The sequence below is a fragment of the Leucoraja erinacea genome, chromosome 25 (genome assembly GCF_028641065.1).
Source record: "Leucoraja erinacea ecotype New England chromosome 25, Leri_hhj_1, whole genome shotgun sequence".
NCBI lineage: Eukaryota > Metazoa > Chordata > Chondrichthyes > Rajiformes > Rajidae > Leucoraja > Leucoraja erinaceus.
Window position 1 is genome coordinate 25,257,836 of NC_073401.1, and position 22,199 is coordinate 25,280,034.

General features: G+C 40.7%; 1 protein-coding gene across 2 annotated transcripts in view; it reads right to left on the reverse strand.

The window, feature by feature from the left end:
* Positions 1 to 8,308, reverse strand: part of sppl3 (signal peptide peptidase 3) — a 123,958-nt gene extending 115,650 nt beyond the window's left edge. Inside the window, exon 1 of one of the 2 annotated variants that reach the window (XM_055655268.1) lies at positions 7,663 to 8,308. In XM_055655268.1, coding sequence (XP_055511243.1) covers positions 7,663 to 7,685 — 23 coding nt within the window. In that variant the 5' untranslated portion in view covers positions 7,686 to 8,308. The remainder of the gene's footprint in view (positions 1 to 7,662) is intronic. The other variant, XM_055655271.1, reaches the window with a different exon arrangement.
* Between the last annotated feature and the right edge of the window lie 13,891 nt (positions 8,309 to 22,199).

Sequence of the window (22,199 nt, forward strand, 5' to 3'; positions counted from 1 at the left end):
AAAACAGAACACCAGATATGTAAAACTATTAAAGCCTTCCACTTGGAGAAAGTGATTTCCAAGCTGAATCTATATTATTATTTTTAGACACAAAATGAAGCCCAACCCAAGAGCCAAAGCTGTTTTACGCAGGTTGGTGCCAAGTTTTAACCACAAAGATGTTAATTAGGTAATCTTTATCATGTAAAATCAGGAGCTGCTGGAAACGGTCAGCAGGTTAGGCAGCATCAGGCCTGCTGAATGGTTGCAGCACTTACTAGTTTTATTTCGCATTCCTGACATTTGCCACTTGTTGATTTTCAGTGCTATTAAATAATGCCAAGATTGATTTTTCTTTAAAAAAAGGGGATTCTAATGTTTTTACCTCAATGGTTTAAAAAAAACAAGAAAAAGATTTCAAGGAAATTTTTTTGTAGCCGGCTGGATATAGTAACAGCGTACTACGTTTACATATTCTGTTGTGCTGCAGCAAGTAAGAATTTCATTGTCTATCTAGGACATATGACAATAAAACACTCTTGACTCTGTATGTAGAAAAGAAGAAAATGCAGACCAGATGCTCAGCAGAGGTGCCAACCACAATAGGATTGCAAATAAGCTAATGTTAGATCACGAGAGGAAGAGTACAGAATGGGACAGTAGAAATGGAGGAGGAAACATGTTATTTAGTGGCAAGAAGTGGTAACTATTACTTAGAATAGACAGTGGCCATACCATGCAAGCCACAGGCACCTCTTTTACAGGTCATATGCACCTTTCAAAATTTCACAGTGAATAAATTCTTTAGTGTCTCACATCATAGCTTCAGCAGAGATGTAATCCAGTGCACAATACCCTTTAACCTCAGCAGTCATGCATCGGGGGAGGGATGGGGAAAATGATAATACACTGAACGCACGTTAACTGTGGCACACTGGTCATAAAATACTCAATGTGTACAGTATCAAACTGTTATGGTGTCAATCATCTGCCATTGTGATGAATGCACATGGCGGGCTTGTGATCACTCTGCACAATAACGGGTTGTTGCATTACCGGCTGTCTCTGCCACTTTAAGGACGTGAACATCACTGGCAAGGTCGGTATCTACAGCCCATACAGATTTCCCCATGAACCAAGGAGGAAGTTGAGATTCAACTCAAGGGGATGGGTCCAGAGAACCACGTAGACCAGTCTGGGCTCGGATGGAAGGTTTTCTATCCTGAAGGATATCGAATCAGGTGAAGTTTTAAAAATAACAAATGGTCGCTTCACTGATACCATGAGAAATGAGCTCTAATTCCTGATTGACTTACTTGAATTCCCCAGCTGCCATGGTAGAATATTAATTCATATCTCTGGATCAATGGTCCAGAACTCAGACTGCTGCTCCAGTAACTGTTCCCAGACGTGACATTCATTTTGTAGATGACAATGACATTAGTGAATTGTATGAAAAAGAAACAAAAGTTTTAAGCCAGTGTAGGAAGTAGATTTCGCGAACAGTGTTGAAGACAAACCGTTATGCTTTATCTGTGTAGCAACCAGCTTGAAATGTAACTACTAAATGAATCACATCAAACTTTCATCAAAATATCCTCCCAGATCAGAATAATGGTAAACAGAAGCCTGTGGAGGCCAAGTCAATGGATATTTTTTACAGCAGAGATAGATAGATTCTTGATTAGTACGGGTGTCAGGGTTATGGCGAGAAGGAAGGAGAATAGGGTTAGGAGGGAGATAGATTAGTCATGATTGAATGGCTGAGTAGACTTGATGGGCCGAATGGTGTAATTCTGCTCCTATCACATGACCGTAGAAAATAACTGCAATAAAAACATGTCCAAACACATAAATAATGACAAGAAGCTTTTTGCTGTACCTCGGTACACGCGACAACAATAAACTAAATTTTTGTCTACTGTAAGGAAACAGACAAGGCAGAAGTTAACATTGCTGCCCAATGGGCTTTCATCTGAAATAGGAAAAGTTAAGGACTTTAGGATGCAGAAAAAGACCAATGGAGCTGGGGTAAAGCAAGAATTACAGAGTAAAATCTGCAAAAGGGGTGGAGGGCAATTGCAATTAAAAGGCAAAAGCGGATGATAATGCAAGGTGAAAGAATGAGGCAATGGAACAAGGAACAATTGGCCAGATCTTTTGAACTCATCATTCACCTTATAATGAGTCTGCCTACCTCCCAAATTCATCCCCATTGAACCAGTGGCAAATTCCATGCCACATTGGATACATTGGTGAGTGGGAAATCATGAAGCCTTGCTAACAACACAAGTTCCTTCATTTCAGTTGATTGTCAAAGAAAAATGTGGCTATTTCCTACTTTGGGACAAAAAGAATAGACTCATTTATGAATGAGTAATATCGCAGGGAATTCCATGTTAAACGTGTATGAGCAAGTAAGAATTTGAAAGTATGAAAATATTAAAAATAAGAGAAAGTTTGCCTTCAGAGTCCTACAGAGCAGAAACAGGCCCAACGGACGAACTCACCCGTGCCAACCAAGATGTCTACCTGAGCAGGTCCCATTTGCCTACATTTGGCCAAATCCCTCCATGTACTCACTTTTAAATAGTCGTTTCATTTAAAGGATGCTTGTTTCATATACTCACCACCCTCTGAAAATGTTTCCCCTCAGGTACTTTTAAAATCTTCCCCCTCTCACCATAAATCTGTGCTCTCTACTTTCAGGCTCCCCTTCCTGGAGAGAACAGTATGACCATTCACCTTTTATACGTCACATTTATTTCCAGTGCCACACGAATGACACAATAGACACAAAATGCTGGAGTTACTCAGCGGGTCAGGCAGCATCTACAGAGAAAAGGAATGGGCGCCGTCTAGGGTCGAGACCCTTCATCAGACCCTCAACTGGACCCCGATTTCAAATAACTCTGTGAAGGTCAACCCTCAATCTAGTACACTCCAGGGAAGAAAATCCCACTCTAACTCAGTCTCGCCTTATAACTGGCCCTCCCGCCCTGGTAACATCCTCTTGAATCTTTTCAGCACCATTTCCAGCTTAATTACATCCTTTAATTGTTGACTAATAATTTTTGCCAAATGACGTTCACAAAATTCACATCCCGTTTAGGAGGCCCAGGCTGAGTCAGTGATCTCAATCTTTTCCAGGATCTCATTCAGCAAGATCTTCCACCATCCAGCAGTCCACATTCTTATAAACTCCAGCGAGTACAGGCCCAGTCCCGACAAACGCTCATCATGGGTTAACCTGCTCATTCCTGGGATCATTCTTCTAAACCTCATCTGGACCCCCTCGAAGGCCAACACAACCTTCCTCAGACATGGAGTCCAAAATTGCTCACAATATTCCAAATGCAGCCTCACCAGCACCTTAGAGCCTCAACATTATCAGAATACTAAATGTTGTCCTGTAAGCTTGCATTATTCCTGATCTCCCAAACTACCTCATTAAGAATCTTGCACTTTCTCTGTACCACTAATCTGCACTCTGATATTTTTTCTCTTTGCACTCCTTTTGTATTTGTGTATGTTTTGAATGCACTTGTGCATGGTATGATTTGCAATATAGCATGCAAATAAAAATATATTGTTACATATGACAATAAACTGATTCCAACACACCAAAGCAAAATCTCTCAGTGTTAGATTGCAGAATGGCAGGACTGGCTGTTCATGCAAAACAAAAATTATATTTCTCAGAGGAATGGCCAAGAGCTAGTTTTGTCAATGAGAGGCATTTGGAAGGTGGCAAGCTTGGTGAAAGGATATCTACTATGCAAATACCACCAGATTTGGAGACAAAGACAAGTGACATTCCAATGACTGCCATTTGACAGGGTGGATAAACTGGCCTAATAAAATATGGATCTGCTCCAGTGAACAGTCAGAAGAATCATGATCCAAAATCATCGAAAAAACTGGGCAATCTGAAGTTGAAAGCTATAACGTTAATTGGCTGATTTTTCACCAACACATGGTTATTTACCTTGCTGCCTGTGCTATTTAGCCAATTATCATCCATACACAGGATATATAATTAATCCCCCAGTGTTTAACTAATAGCCTTGTATATGAAAACTCAATTTATCAAAAGTTTCCAAAACACAGATCAAAGTGATGAGTTATGATCCTCTTATGAATGACTTTGGATGTTACAAAGTTAATTTTAATAAATTAGATTAAAGCTAATCAAGTCCAATTAGTACAACCAAGAAAAAAAAAAACAAGAATAACTAAGAGCTTGGTAGCTGTCCATTTCTGAAAATAAACACATAATGGTGATCAATTTTTAATCTATTGGTACCTCCGTCCATCAGTATCAATACTTGCATTAATTGCGACTTATGTTAAAACCTTTTAGCCAGGCTGGACTCCCACCTGATTTATGTTTGTCATCTATTTTCTTTGTCCATTACCGAGACAATTTCTGTCATATATGCTGTAATCAATGTTTTCTTTTGACCCTTTCAATAGGCTTTTATCATCTTACTGAATTTAAATTGCACACGGTAGGTTCATTCAATTACTATTATTTCTGTTTATTCCAAAGGCAATGACAGAGTCAGTCTCAAAATCTCAATGCAAATAGATGTAGAAGATTTAAAACATTGAGAAACAAATGGGTGGCAGTGTGAGCTGCGAGGAGGATGCTATGAGGCTGCAGGGACTTGGATAGGTTGGGCGCGGGAGCAGATGCCATCTGTGAGGTTATCCACTTTAGCGGCAAGCATAGGAAGGCAGATTATTATCTGAATGGCGTCAAATTAGGAAAAGGGGAGGTGCAACGAGACCTGGGTGAGCTTGTTCATCAGTCACTGAAAGTACGCATGCAGGTACAGCAGGCAGTGAAGAAAGCTAATGGCATCTTGGTCTTCATTGTGAGAGGATTTGAGTTTAGGTGCAAGGTGGTCCCAGTAGTACAGAGCCCTGGTGAGACCGCACCTGGAGTAGTGTATGCAATTTTGGTCTACTAATTTGAAGGGCATAATTGCTATTGAGGGGGTGCAGTGTAGGTTCACCAGGTTAATTCCCGGGATGGCGGGACTGACATATGATGAAAAAATGAGTCGACTGGGTTTGTATTCACTGGAATTTAGAAGAATCTTATAGAAACATATAAAATTCTTATAGGATTGGACAGGCTAGATGCAGAAGAAAAGTTCCTGATGTTGGCGGAGTCCAGAACCAGGGGTCCCAGTTTAAGAATAAGGGGTAGGTCATTTAGGACTGAGATGAGGAAAAACTTTTTCGCCCAGAGTTGTGAATCTGTGGAATTCTCTGCCATAGAAGGCAGTGGAGGCCAATTCACTGGATGTTGTCAAGAGAGTTAGATTTAAATTCAAGGGCTAAAGGAATCAAGGGATATGGGGAAAAAGCAGGAACAGTGTACTGATTTTAGATCATCAGCCATGATCATATTGAAAGGTGGTGCTGGCTCAAAGGGCTGAATGGACTACTCCTGGCTGCTATTTTTCTGTTTCTAAATACAAGGATCTTAATTATGAACCTGAAAAATCACAATGATATAGAATACCTTGTAAAATTTTGATATATACAATCTGCATAGTCTAATTAGCATAAAGGCATTTGTCCAAAAACCATTATGCTTCAATTAGAATTCTATTTTCAGCTAAATTCAAATTGTAGATTGAGACCATTTAATATGCAGTTGAAGATGTAAATTTGTCCAAAACAGATTCCACAATCCAAACCCAAAACATCAGCTGTCCATTTCCTTCCACAGATGCTGTCGGACACACCAAGTTTTCCCAGCGATAACATCTGTTTCTTGAATCAGGGATTTTAAATCCTAATATAAAATGTGATGTTGTTGAGCAGAATTAGATAAACCAAGACAGGAGAGTATGCAATGAAAAGTATGTTTTTTTACATAATCACTTTTTGGTAGGAAAATGAAACTGCTTTTTTTATTTTGTGGTGAAAAACAAGAGAATCTAATTTGTCTGCAAAAGACCATGCAGCAACAAATAAGGCCCTGCAATATATGGAACAGATCACAATATCAATTTAAGGATTAAAACTATAAGATCCAAGCTCAACTATCATCATTGCCTGTGTTATCAGCAGATTGTGCCATGTAGATTTGTTAAATGATGTACCTACCACATTACAAAGTGATGCCTCCAAATTTTCAGTACCATCATTGGTGAATTACAATGGAGCATTTTTATGATATAGTTAAACATCATCAAAATAAATGACAACATTGACGCACTAGGTCAGCAGAAGCAAAATTTGACAACAAACTACCAGGACCAATAAGGTGGCTCAGCAAAAAAAACAAACAATAAAACTTACTTTGCCCTTCCCTCGAGAAAAAAAAATCTTAGACTCAGCTGACGCCACCCTTTTCCTACAATGTACACCACCAACATGAGCATTTGAGCATTGAAACACAAAGTACTGATTCTAAAAGCAATACAAGATGAAAACAATTGTGCAATGACGAAATTATTTTTCTGTAGTTTAGGAAAACAGCTCCTTGAGAAAAACGAATCGCCCTTCTATTCAGTCACCAGATCACACAGTCTCAACCTGGAAGTATTGGGATAGTATATCCAATAATACAAGTTAAAAATAATTGTTATTTTCTATAATTGGCTTAACCGTGGGTTCAAAAGCATTCGGACACTGACCGTGTTAGTCTTTCAAACATTAGAAAACAATCACAAGACCTATGAAGGTTTCACTGCACAAAACATGTAATGAAAATTAACACCTTTGGTTCCAATTTAATGCAAACAATCATGCTACACAATATACTAAATAACTACATTGAATTGAACATGATGTATATTTTTGTAAATTATTTCAATATACATCAATGGACCTAGGTAAAAAACAAGAACAAATATTCTATGCTAACTGGAAGATTATAGAAAAAGCTTTTCTTTCAAAAATCATATTTATGCAACTCGTTTCACCCCTCATCCAACATGTCATCTAGGCAACAGAATTCTGTCAGTAAAATGTCAGTTCTGTGGCGTCGCAATTTTTAAGGATTAGTTACAACAAAAAGTACATGGAATCCAATGCTAACAAACTCACTAGTGATCGTGCTATCATTCTTTAATCCCAATAAAGTGAATACCTTCAGACCATTATGCAATTTAAAACCCGAATGATTGCAACAATTAGCCACTGGCCGAGTAGGCCTGGAAAACATCGGTGTAATGATATAGTCTTCAAAATGCAGAAGCTCGTATCCTGAGCATTTGTTTCACATATCTGATTTTCATGTCGCTGCCATCTAAATTTCAAGTAATTGACATGCACGAATTTGGGCTTAAAAACAAAATTAAAACAATGCCATCGGGTCATTGATTCTTTGCTCTTGACCCGGCATCTAAGCAGCCCAAGCCCCTGAATCTCTCTCTGTACTAGATTTTGCAGTCACAGAGGTTGTTTTCAAGGGTTTTTACTCGGGTCAGAGCGTTGCAGAGGCGGCCGGCAGCTTGCAGCCGGTACAGGAGCGCCCTCCAGCCGCCGGCGGTGCCTTCCCCCGGCCCCTTGCAAACCGTGAGGCCGAGGCGGTCACGGCCTACCGCGAAAAGGGAGGAGGGAAAAAAAAACAACCCGAGATCGCCGGGACTTCCGCATCAGTAAAAAGGAACAATTAAAAAGAAAACACAGCAGTGCAGGGCTTGGAAATGGACTCACCATGCATAGGTCGGTTCCGCCATGGCAGCTCCGAGGGGTGAGCGAGTGAGAGAGGTACAAAGCGGCGGCTGCGAACTCAGGCTCTCTTCCCTCCCTCCTTCCTTTTCCTCCCTCCCTCCAGGGCTGAGAGGGGAGATTAAACTCGACGGGAAGATGTTTTTAAAATCAGCAAAGGAAATACAAAATAAACATAAACAATTAAAAAAAAAGAAACCCAGTCAGTCCCTGGCTAGCATTGTAACATGGCGGACAGGCGCCTTCATTGTGCACAGGAGAGGGGTGAAAAAAAAAATCTTCCTCTCCCTCTCGTCGTCTTCGCCGACACCAAGCGTAAAACAATTTTTGTCAGATGCAAAATGAGGTAAACCTCCGACGATCGCCGTCTCCAGGCGCCCGGCGAGCGGTTCTTCTTTTCGCCCTCTTTTTCCTCGCCCCCTCACCTCATAAAATCGTTTATATTTTTGTTATTAAAAAGGGGAAATGAATCCTATTCCTCCGCAAATGCAGACGCCGGTCGGTGTTTGCACGCACAAGGCTCTCTCTCTCTCTCTCTCTATCTATCTATCTATCTATCTAGCTATCTTTCTTTCTTTCTTTCTTTCTCTCTCCTTTCACCAAGTCATGGTCCTGTCCCGGTCCAGCCTCCGCCGTTGGCGTTCCCGCCCCTTTCTCACTCCGAGTGGGTGGCGCCCAAAGGGCCGGCGTCGTCGTCGTCGTCGATGAAGCGCCTCCACCGCCGCTGCTCCTCCTCAGGCTCCAAATCAATCAGACAGAATCACGAAAATCCACACCACCTTACCTTGTTTCCATTGAGCTGCAGGCAGCCCCCCACACTCTTCAAGTAAAGGCTTTCTGCAGTAAAAGGTGACAGTTGAGAGCCTTCAAAACCATATTTTCCATGTATGCCGGGTGTGGGCGCGGTTTAGTTTATGTTTAGTTTATTGTCACCTGTACCGAAGTACAGTGGAACGCTTTTGTTGCGTGCTGACCAGTCAGTGGAAAGACATTACATGATTACAGTGGAGCCATTTACAGTGTGCAAATACATTATAAGGAAAGGTAATGTACACATGATAAGGGAATATCGTTTAGGGTTAGTGCAACGTAAAGTCCGATCAAAGATAGTTTGAGGATTACCAATGAGGTAGATAGTAGTTCAGAACTGCACTCTGGTTGTGGTAGGATGATTCAGTTCCAGACAAAACGCTGGAGTAAGCAGGCAGCATCTCTGGATAGAAGGAATGGGTGATGTTTTGGGTTGAGACCCTTCTTTACTGAGCATCAGGGGAGAGGGAATTACAGAGATAAGTGCGAGGGATCAAAAGAGATGAAGATCAAGGAAAATGTAGAATAGACCATTGTTAACGAGGAGAAGGTGACAACAAAGTAAACAGAGATAAAATGTAATCAAGGGGACAAATCAACTGGGAAGGGGAGGGTTGAAGAGAGACGGAAAGCAAGGTTAACTTGAAGGATAAGTCAATATTCATAGGGTGTTGAGAGAGATGCTGGAGAAAAGGTTACAAGGTTGGAGAAACTCAGCGGGTGAAGTTAGAGCGAGGAAATCAATATCGGGCATACAGCTGGTTGCCTATTTCCTTCGCTCCATAGATGCTGCTGCCTTTTCAACCTTCATACAGCTGGGCCAATTGGGGGGGGCCCAGGCCAGAAAGATCAGTGTGGGAATGGGAGGGGGAGTTAAAATGTTTAGCAACCGGAAGATCAGATAGATTTAGACAGATTGAGCGGGGGTGTTCAGCAAAATGATCACCGAGCCTGCACTTAGTCTCGCCGATATATAGCAGTTCACACCTGGAATAGTGGATATAGCAGATGAGGTTGGAGTAGGTGCAAGTGATCCTCTGCCTCACCTAAAAAGACTGTCGGGGTCCTTGGATGGAGTCGAGGGAGGAGGTATAGCGACAGGTGGTGTATCTCCTGCGGTTGCAGGGGAAGGTACCTGGGGAGGGGGTGGTTTGGGTGGGAAGGGACGAGTTAGCCATGGAGTTGCGGAGGGAACGGTAGGTGATCTGGAGATGTTCGGTTTCACACTTTTATCCCTTTTGCCCGATGGGAGAGTGGAGAAGAGAGAGTGTCCAGGGTGTGAGTCGGCCTTGATTATGCTGCTGGCCTTGCCGAGACGTCGTGAGGCATAAATGGAGTCAATGGAGGGAGGTTGGTTTGTTTGATGGCCTGGGCTGCGTCCACAATTCACTGCAATATCTTACAGTCTTGTATGGAGCTGTTTCCAAACCAAGCTGCGAAGCATCCTGATAAAATGCTAACTATGGCTCATCTGTAAAAGTTGGTGAGAGTTGTAGGGACATGCCGAATTACCTAAGCTTTCTAAGGAAGAAGAGGTGTTGGTGCGCTTTCTTTGTTGTTGCTCCAATTTGGGTGGTCCAGAAGAAGTTGGTGATATTGACTCCAAGGAATTTGAAGTTTTCAACCATTTCTACCACTCACTTTAAATGAATACAGTGGAAAATAGATATGTTCTCTTCTCTGTCCACCTGCCTCTATTCCAAAGAAAACACCTCTAGCTTAACCAATCTTTTGCTGTTGGCACAATTTTGAAATACTGACAATGTACTCATAAATTTCTGCTCCGGGTCTGTGCAATTATATTTTTTTTGATCTCTAAATTTTCTCATTCATCTTGTATTCATTTTGTCATTTTGCTCCTCCCCAATGCATTACCTAACACTTCTCTGCATAAGTTCAAGTTCAGTTTATTGTCATGTGTCGCTGATAGGACAATGAAATTCTTGCTTTGCTTCAGCACACAGAACAGGTAGGCATTTACTACAAAACAGATCAGTGTGTCCATATACCGTAATATAAATATATGCACATTTACCAATTTTCTATCCAATTCACCAAACCATTTAGATCTTCCTGGTGTTTACAATTGTCTCCTCATATTCAACCTTGTCAAAACCTTGCTAAAATCCATGAAGCCAACATCAAATGCACTGGCTGCACTGATCCTCTTTCTTCCCTCCTCAAAATAAACATATCATTCAGATTCTTGATCATCCCCAATCACATTAATAGGGACAGTCCTGATTAACCTATATCTTTCTAATTGAAAGTTTATGCTATCCTTTAAAATTGATTCAAACAATTAGTAAATATATAGGATAGCCTGCTGCATGAAAGGTAGTGTACAATGGGAAGTTGGTGTAGGTAGTCTAGAAGAGCTTCTTCTCATACATTGCCATCATTTATGGCCTGAATGGCTTTGTCTTGGTCGAATTGATTGGAAAGGGAAAAGGTGTTGCAAATCTAGCTTTGTTTTTTTAATGCTATTCGTTTCTCCATTTTATTACATAACTCCACCCCTTTCCAAACTATTTGTACTTTCCGATTGCCAAAGGTTATCAAAATAATCACAATTTTAACCCCTCCCTTTAGTATACTCTATACTTAGCTTTGGACACGAGATTTTCACTGTTATGCAATCAACAGTATATACATGCCAGAGTATGTTATTACAGTGGGAAAACTCATGCATTTTCTCTTTACTTCTGGCTAATCCATAATATTTCACATTTAAAAATGAAAATAGTTCTAGATGTATATTGAAAGAAAAGAACAAATGCTCTTAGAGGAGAAGCTATTGGTAAAACAATTTGCTGATATTTAGTTGGTAGTCTATAGGCTTCCCAATAGATGGCACAGGTTTTCCATCGTACAAGGTTGTGACTGAGAATTTGCTGGCAGAAGAATTGAGAGTTCATGGAATTTGACGTTGTTAGTGTGCAAAAGAAAAAAAATGTCAATCTGAGGTGAAGAGGTCGTAAAACATTTATCTACAACTATTTTATATAAAAAGTCACCATGCAGATAATTTCTTAAAACGTCTTGAAAATAAACTTTTGAATTTACATTGCATTTTCCGTCAACTCAAGTTGCCCAAAGTGCAAAAATAATATCTACCCTCTTAACATTATAACAATGTTATTTTCTTTACTGGAATACTATCAAACAGAATGTTGCCACATAATAATTTGCTAAAGCAGGGAGCTGAAACGTTGACTGAAAAGCAATGTAAAAAAAAAATAGAATCATGGAACGGTTTAAGGGGGAAATTATAATTATTTTCTGCCAAAGAAGAGATTTTTGAACTGCTGTCATTATTGTAATGAGGGTGGCATTAGTAAAGTCCATCATCCTATTCCACTTTTGTCCAAACTTCCCGGCTGCAAAGTTTCAGGCAGTTGCTATGTTTTAACTGTGAATTATCCGGGTAACCTTATCTCAACCGACTGCACTGTTATTTTCAAAATTGTGCATTCAGACCAGGCCAATTTATGGACACTGTGCAAATTACTGCAATGGCAACATAACAAGCTACTAAAAGTTAAAAATGGGATTTTGCAATGTAAATACCCCATTAACAGTGACAATTATTTTTCTACCACACCAGTCAATCTTAAAAGACCCAGAAAGGAAACCCGTGAAACTCGTGTTGCGAGGCATGTAGTAAACTATTTCTAAATGCTTTTTTAAATTATACTTTTTTGTTTTCCCTTTTGATGTCACTATTTATCTTCACTCCATTTCCCTATCTGCACCTAATTTACTACATTTCAACTTGTAACACCCGTTTCTTTCGATCTGTTATGTTTTATTGGTTAGGAAGTAGACAGTAATCCCACTGTACAGTACGGTGCCAATAACTCCATTGACTTTTCTGAACCATTATCAATTTCCAGTATCAATCATTCACACTGCAATTTCTTTTGGGGGTGGGAGGGGGGGGGGGGTTGAGAAGCTAGGAATAGGATTCAAATTAACGCTAATAGGGTGGATATTCTGCAGAAAAGCTGCTCGTATCTATTGGTTTCTAAGTATTTAAATGGATATAAGCTTCTGAGTATGGGCTGAAGAGCAGTATTCTTCTCCTGTTAAGTGTTAGCCCCGGGTCACCTGCACACTGCTGATAACACCCTCATATTTCTTCCACTTAGCTGGTACATCTGCTTGCTGTGTAGTGCAAGTGTAACAGCCCCACTGAAATCAATGGAAAGAAATGGCTGCCAAAGAATGGGAAGTAAATTTTATTTCATTCTAGTCAGTTAATTCAAGCAATCATTTTAAGAAAGTGCAAGCATTTTCTCAGTGTTTTATATTTTGTAATATTTTTCTTTATTAAGAGTGCCTGCTTGTTTCTGGATGTCGATGAATATCTCATCAGTGGTTTTTATTGTGAGCCCGAGCCAGGGCCTCATTGGCTGTCAAAGCTACTCTGGAGATGAAGCTGGCCACTGACACTTGGAGAAGCCTTGTCCTATGCTGACCCTTGAAAATCAGTTAGAAACTGCTCTTCCAAGAGAAAACTGTGCCCAGTGGCATGAGGCAGTGTGCTCCCCAGCCCAGCGATTAGCAACCTTGTACAGCTTGCTGTTCAGCAAAAGATCCAACTCAATGGCCTTTTAAGGACTTATTTCATCAATTAAAAATTATGCGCATGTTAACTACCTTAAATGCAGTACTTCAATATGTTAGAATTATAGAATGAAAGCCAATTTCAAAGTGTAAGCTTTTGCTGAATACTGTTTGCTCTAACTTTGAGCTTATCGTTTACAAGAACATTCCATTCTAAGAATGTGCCTGACCAACAAAATCTAAACAAACTGACATTAGAATTATGTTTATGCATTAAATTAGGTCCCTGAAGGGCAGCACAGTGGTGCAGTGGTAGATTTGCTGTCTTACAGCATCAGAGACCCGGATTTGATCCTGACTGTGGGTGCTGTCTGTACGGAGTCTGCACATTCTCCCTGTGACCGTGTGGGTTTTCTCCATTTTCCTCCCACACTCCAAAGACGTACAGGTTCATAGGTTAATTGGCTTTGGTAAAATTGTAAATTGTCCCTAATGTGTAGGATAGGGTTAGTATGCGGGGTGATCGGTGTTTGGCGCGGACTCTGTGAGCTGAAAGACCTGTTCTGCACTGTATCTTTAATGTCTAAAGTCCGATATTGACAGTGGTGTGCGGTGTAAGAACTTGGATAGGAATACAATAACAAATACAAGTAGCTCATGGATTTCTTTGGCACACAGCTTGAGATTATTCAGTCGGCTGACATTGCAATATTTCATTCTTCCTTCAATCTTTAAAAACAACCCCAGCACTAGTACCAAGTTAGCATCTTTCTCTAGTTTCTCTCATTTCCCTTGTGCTCACTGTGAAGTCATCTTATCCAAGAGGCTCATCATCTACCTGCGCCAACTGATCATTGACTTCCTTTCTTGGTCCCAATGTTTGTCACTATTCATGATGAATCTCTTTTTTTCAAGCTTCATCTCTCTTGAATCGAAATCTACTATCATCATCCCTTTCCAATTTTACAAATTGCCAGACAATTTCTAATTTCTCTCTACAAAGTCTTAAATATAATATAGCCCCCCAAATTTGTTATTTCTTATACAGAATTCCTCATTTGAATTCCTCTATTCAGGACTTTATCCTCATCAAGAAAACTGTAACCATTCTGTTCCAAGCATGTACACAATTCTATGTGTTTTTCATAAAGATAATATATTTCATAAAGATCTTTGTGGTAAAAAATTTTTATTGTGTTTTTGGGTGTTTTTCATTGTATCGCCGCTGGCAAATTCATTTCACTTGCACTCTATGTGCAAGTGACGAATAAAACTGATATTGATTGATATTGATTCAATATTTTCATGTCCTTCATCACCTGTCTGCAGCTGCTAACATACCTGACAACACCAGCCTCTTCCAAAATCAAGCCGCCACCATTCAGCAAAATGAAGCCATACTTGTCACTTCCATTCCCGTCTATCCAATAATACAAAATTTTCTTTAATTCCCATCTTCCTATGCGTGTCTCTGGTGCTCCTAAGGAATTTACTACTCCCCATTAGTTTTCATCCACATGCTCTCTCTCTCTGGAATACATACAAAACCACTGCATCAAATTTCTACACATATGCTAATGACACCTAGCATTACCTCACCGCTAATTCTCCACTGCGTCTAAATTATCAGACAATGCAAATCCAATTCTGGAGAAGGTAAAACTTCCTTCATTCAAATATTGGGAATGTTGAAACTACCATTCCTGATCCCTGTCACAAACCACTTACTTTTCACTAGTTCCAAATTCTCTCCTTGCCTGTTGTCTGGAATCGAACCAGTTTGTGTACAGCCTTGGTGTTTAGTTTATTAAAGTTGAGTTTAAGCCTCATCTGTATGTCATTGTATAGTCCACCTTTTTCCACATCTGTAACTGCCCATCTTTACCAGTTGCTGCTCAAACTCTTATCCTTACCTCTGCTACTTGTGAGCTTGACAATCCCAGTGCACATCTTGCAATTTTGTCCTACTCACAATATACTTGAGGCCATTGAAAACTCCTCAGTCTGAGCCATAACTCACAGTAAGTTGTGTTCACTCAAAACATCTATATTTGCCGATTGACACTATTTCCTGATTAAACAAACCCATACTTCACAAATTTTCATCGTCTTCAAATCTCTCCAGGGATTCACCGCTCCGTATTTCCAGTCTCCTCCAGCCAAGATATCATGTTCCTTGAATTGTAAATTGTAATTAAAAGTATTCCTGAGTTGAATAGGTCTTGGCTTCAACTATTAGTGCTTTGCACTGTGGAATTTCCTACCTAAACCTATTTTGCCTCGGGGAAAGTGCTCCTTACAATCTATCTTTTTGATCAAATATTTAGTCACCTGCCCTAATATCATTTTGCAAAGCTCCCTGATGTGTGTGAGCTAAATTGAAACTGCTATAAATAGAAAATGTTTTCCCCAAAGTTGTCCTTGTCTTGAATAACTACCAAGATTTCCTGCATTCTGGAAACCCAAACAAAAATTGATGACCTCATTAAGATAATGATATTGTCAACATATCTCCTAAGTTTGCCACAAGCCTATCTTGTTTGAATACAATAGTGGCTGAGCTAGAGTTGAGTTTTGATTGGATTTGAGATCTTTAATATAACATGGTACAATATAAAGAATAGGAGTAGACCATGTGGCCCTTCGTGTTTGCTCCGGCCTGCATCAAGATTATGCAACACAACGAACAGGGTTCTAAGGAAGGAATGCAACATGCTTGCCTACATTGATTGACGACAGTCAGTATGAAAGTGTGCAAGTTATGTTTGCTTGGTCTAACTGGAATATTATGTGTGGTTTTGGTTGTCACACTATAGGAAGGATGTGGATGTGGAGGCTTTGGAGAGATTCACCACAATATGGCCTAGATTATTAGAAATAAGGAGAAATTGAAAAATGTGGATTGTTTTCTCTGGAGTGCCAGAGACTGGGAGGTGAACATAACATTATGAGAGGCATAGATTAGATAGATGATCTATTTCCTGGAGTGGAAATGTCAAATATTATAAGGCATAGATTTAATGCAAGAAGGGGAAAGTTTAAAGGAGATTTACAATTAGCATCTTTTTTTCCACAAAGAATTGTAGGTGCCTGGAACATGCTGTCAGGGAAAATGGTGGAAGCAGATCAAAGCAATGTTTAAAAGGCATTTGACAAACACATGAACAGGCAGGGAATAGAGGCATACAGACCGCACGCAGGTAGATGGGATTCGTTAGATTGGCATCACAGTCAGCACAGACTTGGAAGGCTAAAGGGCCTGCACCTGTACTGTATTGTCCTATGGTCTAACTGTCACATGTTTCCAACGCCAAACTTAATGGATGATATTGAACCAAAATAGTGAGAAAATCTTGTCACTTGATAAATCACTATTGTGAAAGCTCTTGGGAAACTAGATCCTGGTTTGGTTGTTAAAAGTGTACAACTTTTTAGTGGAAATTGAAAGGTCAACCAGAATGATTGAGCAGGTGGAAGGACTCGGTAATGAGGACCAGTAATGAGAAATGATGGATGTAGTTGGTATTGATTCACTGCAATGCGGATTAGATTGATATTTTTTCAGTAAAAAACATTGTATGATTAAGACAAGTGGTAACTTTTACGCACTAGAGCACCCCATTTTTCTTCAAGTTCTCCACTACTTTAGTTTCCTTTGAGTCATTTTGATATGTTTTAAGCACCAGTTGCTGGAATTTGATACGTCTATGGCTCCATTATTATATCAAGTAATGGGTATGATGGTAGAAGATGAGTTAAAAAGATTTTGGCAATTTCTCAACCAGCATTTCCTTTGTTCCAATGAACCAACTTTTAATCTTTATCCTGGTTATAAACCTTGCATGGTGTTAACTTACTCTCTTTCTCCAGCCTTATATTATTTTTGGTTCTCTGGCTTTGGCCTCATGGATTGCTCTTGTTGCCAGTTCAAATTCAACAAGCCCCATATTGGACATCTAAGCCCCATATTCTAGGAACAAGTTATTCCATGCTACCATGTCATGTTTGGCCACATGTGGAAGTCATGTTGCACCAATCTGTTTGACCTTGTATCCTTGAGGTGGTCTTCAAACTCTATAACCTATCCAACATGGATACTATTTACTTCCAGCCCCAAACCCATTAGTTGCCTCTGCCTATGGTTAAAACCCAATCCTGCGCATTAGCCACATAATCTCCAAGCCATACTAAACAATGTGCCCAACCCCTTTCTTGCAAATATAATGTTCCATTGCAGGCTGCAATACTTGCCGATCTTCATTTGCTCCCTATTGCTGCACCTAATCAAAATTCCTTCTCTTTGTTTACTGATTCTTCTATAGCCTTGTTCCATCTCACATTTGCAAATACTTAATGCCATGCATGCTGGCACATTTACTTTTGTCCTATGAGTTTAGCCTCACTGCTGCTCTCTCCCCCACACCCCTGTCTTTTCTCCGAGCTCTCTCCCCACACCCCCCCCCCCCCCCCCCCACCCACCCCCCCCCCCCCCCCCCCCCCCAGCCTCCACACCCCCCCCCCCCCCCGCTTCGAGTTGGCTGGGTCTCTATTCCATGGAGCGCAGGAGGATGAGGGATGATCTTATAGAGGTGTACAAAATTATGAGAGGAATAGATTGGGTAGATGCACAGCCTCTTGCCCAGAGTAGGGGAATCGAGGACCAGAGGACATAGGTTCAAGGTGAAGGGGAAAAGATTTAATAGGAATCCGAGTGGTAACATTTTCACTCAAAGAACAAGCTGCCAGAGGAGGTATTTGAGGCTGGGACTATCCCATCGTATAAGAAACAGTTAGACAGGCACAGTTTTTTGCAGGGATATGGACCAAGCAGGTGGGGCTAGTGGGCCGGGACGTTGTCGGCCGGTGTGGGCAAGTTGGGCCGAAGGGCCTGTTTCCACACTGTATCACTCTATGACTCTACGGGGAAGGCAGACATAAGGCAAAATTAAACCATTAGAAATTTTTAAGTGAGTGAGATTTAGGGATGAGAGTAGGTAGGATGAAAAATATAGGCAAAATAATAATATATTCATTATGTAATGTCATTAACCTTGAGAAACCATCTCTCAGGATATTAATTCTGGTATTATCTGGCCTCTCTTTTCATTGATACTTACTGGCCTATGAATATGTCGGAGCTCCATCCTACTATTGTTCTTTTCCAGGACTACTTTGAGGGCTGCATCTGAGAAATAGGATGGCTGTTCCCACGCCTAGTTGGAGAAAATAGACACAATGTGCTGGAGTAACTCAGAGGGTCGGGACCCTTCTTCAGACTGAAAATAGAGGGGAGGGAACTGGAGGTAAGTAAAGGTCAGGACAAAACAGAACCAGCAACAGATGACCAAGGAGACGTAGTTGGGGAAGATGGTTTGCTGTGTTCTAAAGTCCATGCAATAACCTCCAGCAATGACTGCGCACAATGAGCAAATGTGACTTCATTCAATACAGGTTGTATTCATTTGGTGTGTAACACCTCAGAAATTGTGCTCTATTGCTTAAATGCTCAGATCCTTACATGAAAAATGCACACAATTTAAAGTGCAAATGATACAGGGAGAAGCTGGTGAAAATCCCCTGCGTTTGTGTTGTTTTAGCACATTTTCTCCAACATAAAACATTTTGTTGGCTAATAAAAATGCGCTTTAGTGAATTAAGTTAAAGCAGAAGAAAATGTAAGTTGAAATAAAGATAATTTATCTGAATTCAAGAAGCATCGGAGCCAAATGGATGAATTAATTATTCAAAAACAAATTAATGAGTTTGATCTTGTAACTATTATCGAGATAAGGTTACATAGCAACATTTTGTGATGCTTCAATAGAAGAGCATAAATGAAAGAGGAGGGTTATAAAGGATTGGGTAAGAGCTATAAGAGGGTTATAAGAGGATTGGGTTTTGATCTCTACACCAATGGTTATAGGGGAAATTGAGTAGGATGGATATAAAGAATAGATGGGTTAAGAAGAGTGAAAGATAATCTTATTGAAACGTATGTAACCTGAGACAAAATGACAAGGTAAATGCTGAGATGCACTTTCTAACGTTAGGAGAATTTAGAACTGGACATCCTTGTACCAGTTATTAACCACATTGTGCTGATCTTGTCGCTTCGCATCATCACCCAAGGTAAGTTAGTAACACAAGAAACTGCAGATCCTGGAATATTGGGTAAAATCTTGAGTAAAACAGGCAGCATCTGCGGAGCGAATGGATAGATGACGTTTTGGGTCAGGAGCTTTCATCGGGCTGATGGAGTAGTGGGATTAGAGAGCTGGGAAAGAAAGAAGGGGCAGGAGACTGCCTGGGAAATGATAAGTGTCTATAGGTGAGGGGGGTTTTGATTGGAGGACAAAGACAGATGAAAAGGATACAAAAGGCTATTAGATATGGATTTGGTGGGGGGGGGGGGGGGTGACAGGAAAGAGAGAGGGGGAATAAGTGTGTGTGTGTGTGTGGGGGGGGGGGGGGGGGGGGGGGGGGGTTGCTATCTAAAATTGCAGAATTCAACGGTCGTATCATGTAACCATATAACCATAGCTACCCAAGAGGAATACGAGGTGCTGTTCCTCCCGGCGACCTCACTCTGGTAATGGAGGAAGCCCAGGACAGAAAGATCAGTGTGGGAATGGGAAGGGAAGTTAAAAGAGGACATTTAACACGGTAACTTAACTGGGCTGCATTCAGAAGTCCCATGCATTAGCCTGGGGACATGGATGGGGTGATTTTCTCTTTGAGAAAGGAAACTTTGAATTTCTATCTCAAATAGTGTGGATGCTCAGATGTTGAGTAAATCTTAAGTTGGTATCAGTAGATATTTTTCAACAATTTAAAATAACCAAAGAATATAAGGTGAGAAAGTGGTATTGAGGTTAAGAATCAGTCATGATTTGATTAAATAATGGGACTAAGTTGAGTAACTGTGTGACCTGCTTTATCCCCTCTTCCTTTTGTTCTTTTATTTTCCTGGACTGAGTACTGACTCCGAGAACAATTTCTTAATTCAAGTTGTCATCAGGACCTGTAGGTGACAAAGCGAATACTATATTCACTAGAATATGACATGATTCTAACCCTTATACAGGGGCAGACAAACACAGCTCTCTCTGTCTCTCTCTCTGTCTCTCTCTCTGTCTCTCTCTCTGTCTCTCTCTCTGTCTCTCTCTCTGTCTGTCTCTCTGTCTCTCTCTCTGTCTCTCTCTCTGTCTCTGTCTCTGTCTCTCTCTCTCTCTCTCTCTGTCTCTCTCTGTCTCTCTCTCTGTCTGTCTCTCTGTCTGTCTCTCTCTCTCTCTCTCTCTGTCCCTCTCTCTCTCACTTTTTATCTCTCCCTCTCTCTCTGCCTCTCTCTCTCTGCCTCTCTCTCTCTGCCTCTCTCTCTCTGCCTCTCTCTCTCTGCCTCTCTCTCTCTCTCTCTCTCTCTCTGCCTCTCTCTCTGCCTCTCTCTCTGCCTCTCTCTCTGCCTCTCTCTCTGCCTCTCTCTCTGCCTCTCTCTCTCTCTCTCTCTCTCTGTCTCTCTCTCTCTCTCTCTCTCTCTCTCTCTCTCTCTCTCTCTCTCTCTCTCTCTCTCTCTCTCTCTCTGTCTCTCTCTCTCTCTCTCTCTCTCTCTCTCTCTCTCTCTCTCTCTCTCTCTCTCTCTCTCTCTCTCTCTCTCTCTCTCTCTCTCTCTCTCTCTCTCTCTCTCTCTCTCTCTCTCTCTCTCTCTCTCTCTCTCTCTCTCTCTCTCTCTCTCTCTGTGTCTCTCTCTGTCTCTCTCTCTGTCTCTCTCTCTCTGTCTCTCTCTCTGTCTCTCTCTCTGTCTCTCTCTCTGTCTCTCTCTCTGTCTCTCTCTCCGTCTCTCTCTCCGCCTCTCTCTCCCGCCTCTCTCTCCGTCTCTCTCTCCGTCTCTCCTTCTCTCTCTCTGTCTCTCTCTGTCTCTCTCTCCCTCTCAGTTCACCACTATGTAACTATGTTATTCCTTAAGATACTATTTAAATGAAAATAATGCCTTGAATGGTAGTATCTTTAATTTGTGTTTTGATAACCTTTATTGGAAGTACTGTGGATTTGCCTTGTTTCCATTCAATACATAATTCAATTATCCCTTGACATTGAAACCTATATGTTCATTACTGAATAGTTCAATTACTGAATTTACAGTCCCTCAATCTGAGGAAGGGCCTCGACCCTATTCCTTTTCTCCAGAGATGCTGCTTGACCCGCTGAGCCAGGCTGTGACATTGTCTGACGCTAGCGTTTAGTGTCTATCTTCACTGTAAATTTATGGCCAATTGTTTTGACAGCATGAATTTTGCAGGCTCAACCAAGGACTAATACGAGTCACGGAGATGAATCATCTCTGTTTTCATGTATTGGACTGGATTGTGCCGATCTTGACCATTTGCCTGAAGTGAAGTGAAGCCCATGGTTCCCGCATCGCAACACTTTGCTGAGAGTCCACATCCCTGGGTCTCCATACCCTGGAGTGCATTGGCTTGGTCTTTTTTTTTTTTTGGTTTATTTATTAGAAGTAAGTACAATACAGGGTTACCTTTTTTTCAGGTGCCAAATATATGTTGGCATGTTACATTCTATGTACAACTTCATTTAAATTTTTTTTTTTTTAAAGAAACGAGAGAGAGAAAAAGAGACTAGATAATAGAGAATAGAAAAACGTGTAGTGTGTGTAAAGAAAGACAAAGAAAACGAAGAGAAAGAGAGAGTGAGGGAGAAAAGTAAAAAAAGAGGAAAGAGAGAGAGAGAAAGAGTAGAAAATAGGAAATAGGAGATAAGTATTTGTATTCTTGACCATCTTTCACCCAGACCTGAAAGTTGATTTTTACGATTCTGTTGCACCACATGCATCCAAGAAGTCAATAAATGGAGACCAACTCGTTAAGAATTTATCTATGAGGAGGAATCGCATTTCTTCAAGATGTGCTGTGTCCAACATATTTATAATCCACATTTTAAGCGTTGGTATGGATGGCAACTGGATTGTCATTCACATACGCAAGCATGATTAAAATCGAAATAGCTCATTCTAAAAAATATTAAAAAATCAAAATGAACTGAGACACATGAAAAGATTTAGATTTTTTTTGGCTGAACATTTACACGAGAGCAATTTTAGGTGATTGGTGAGCATTTCCAATAATCTCCTCAGC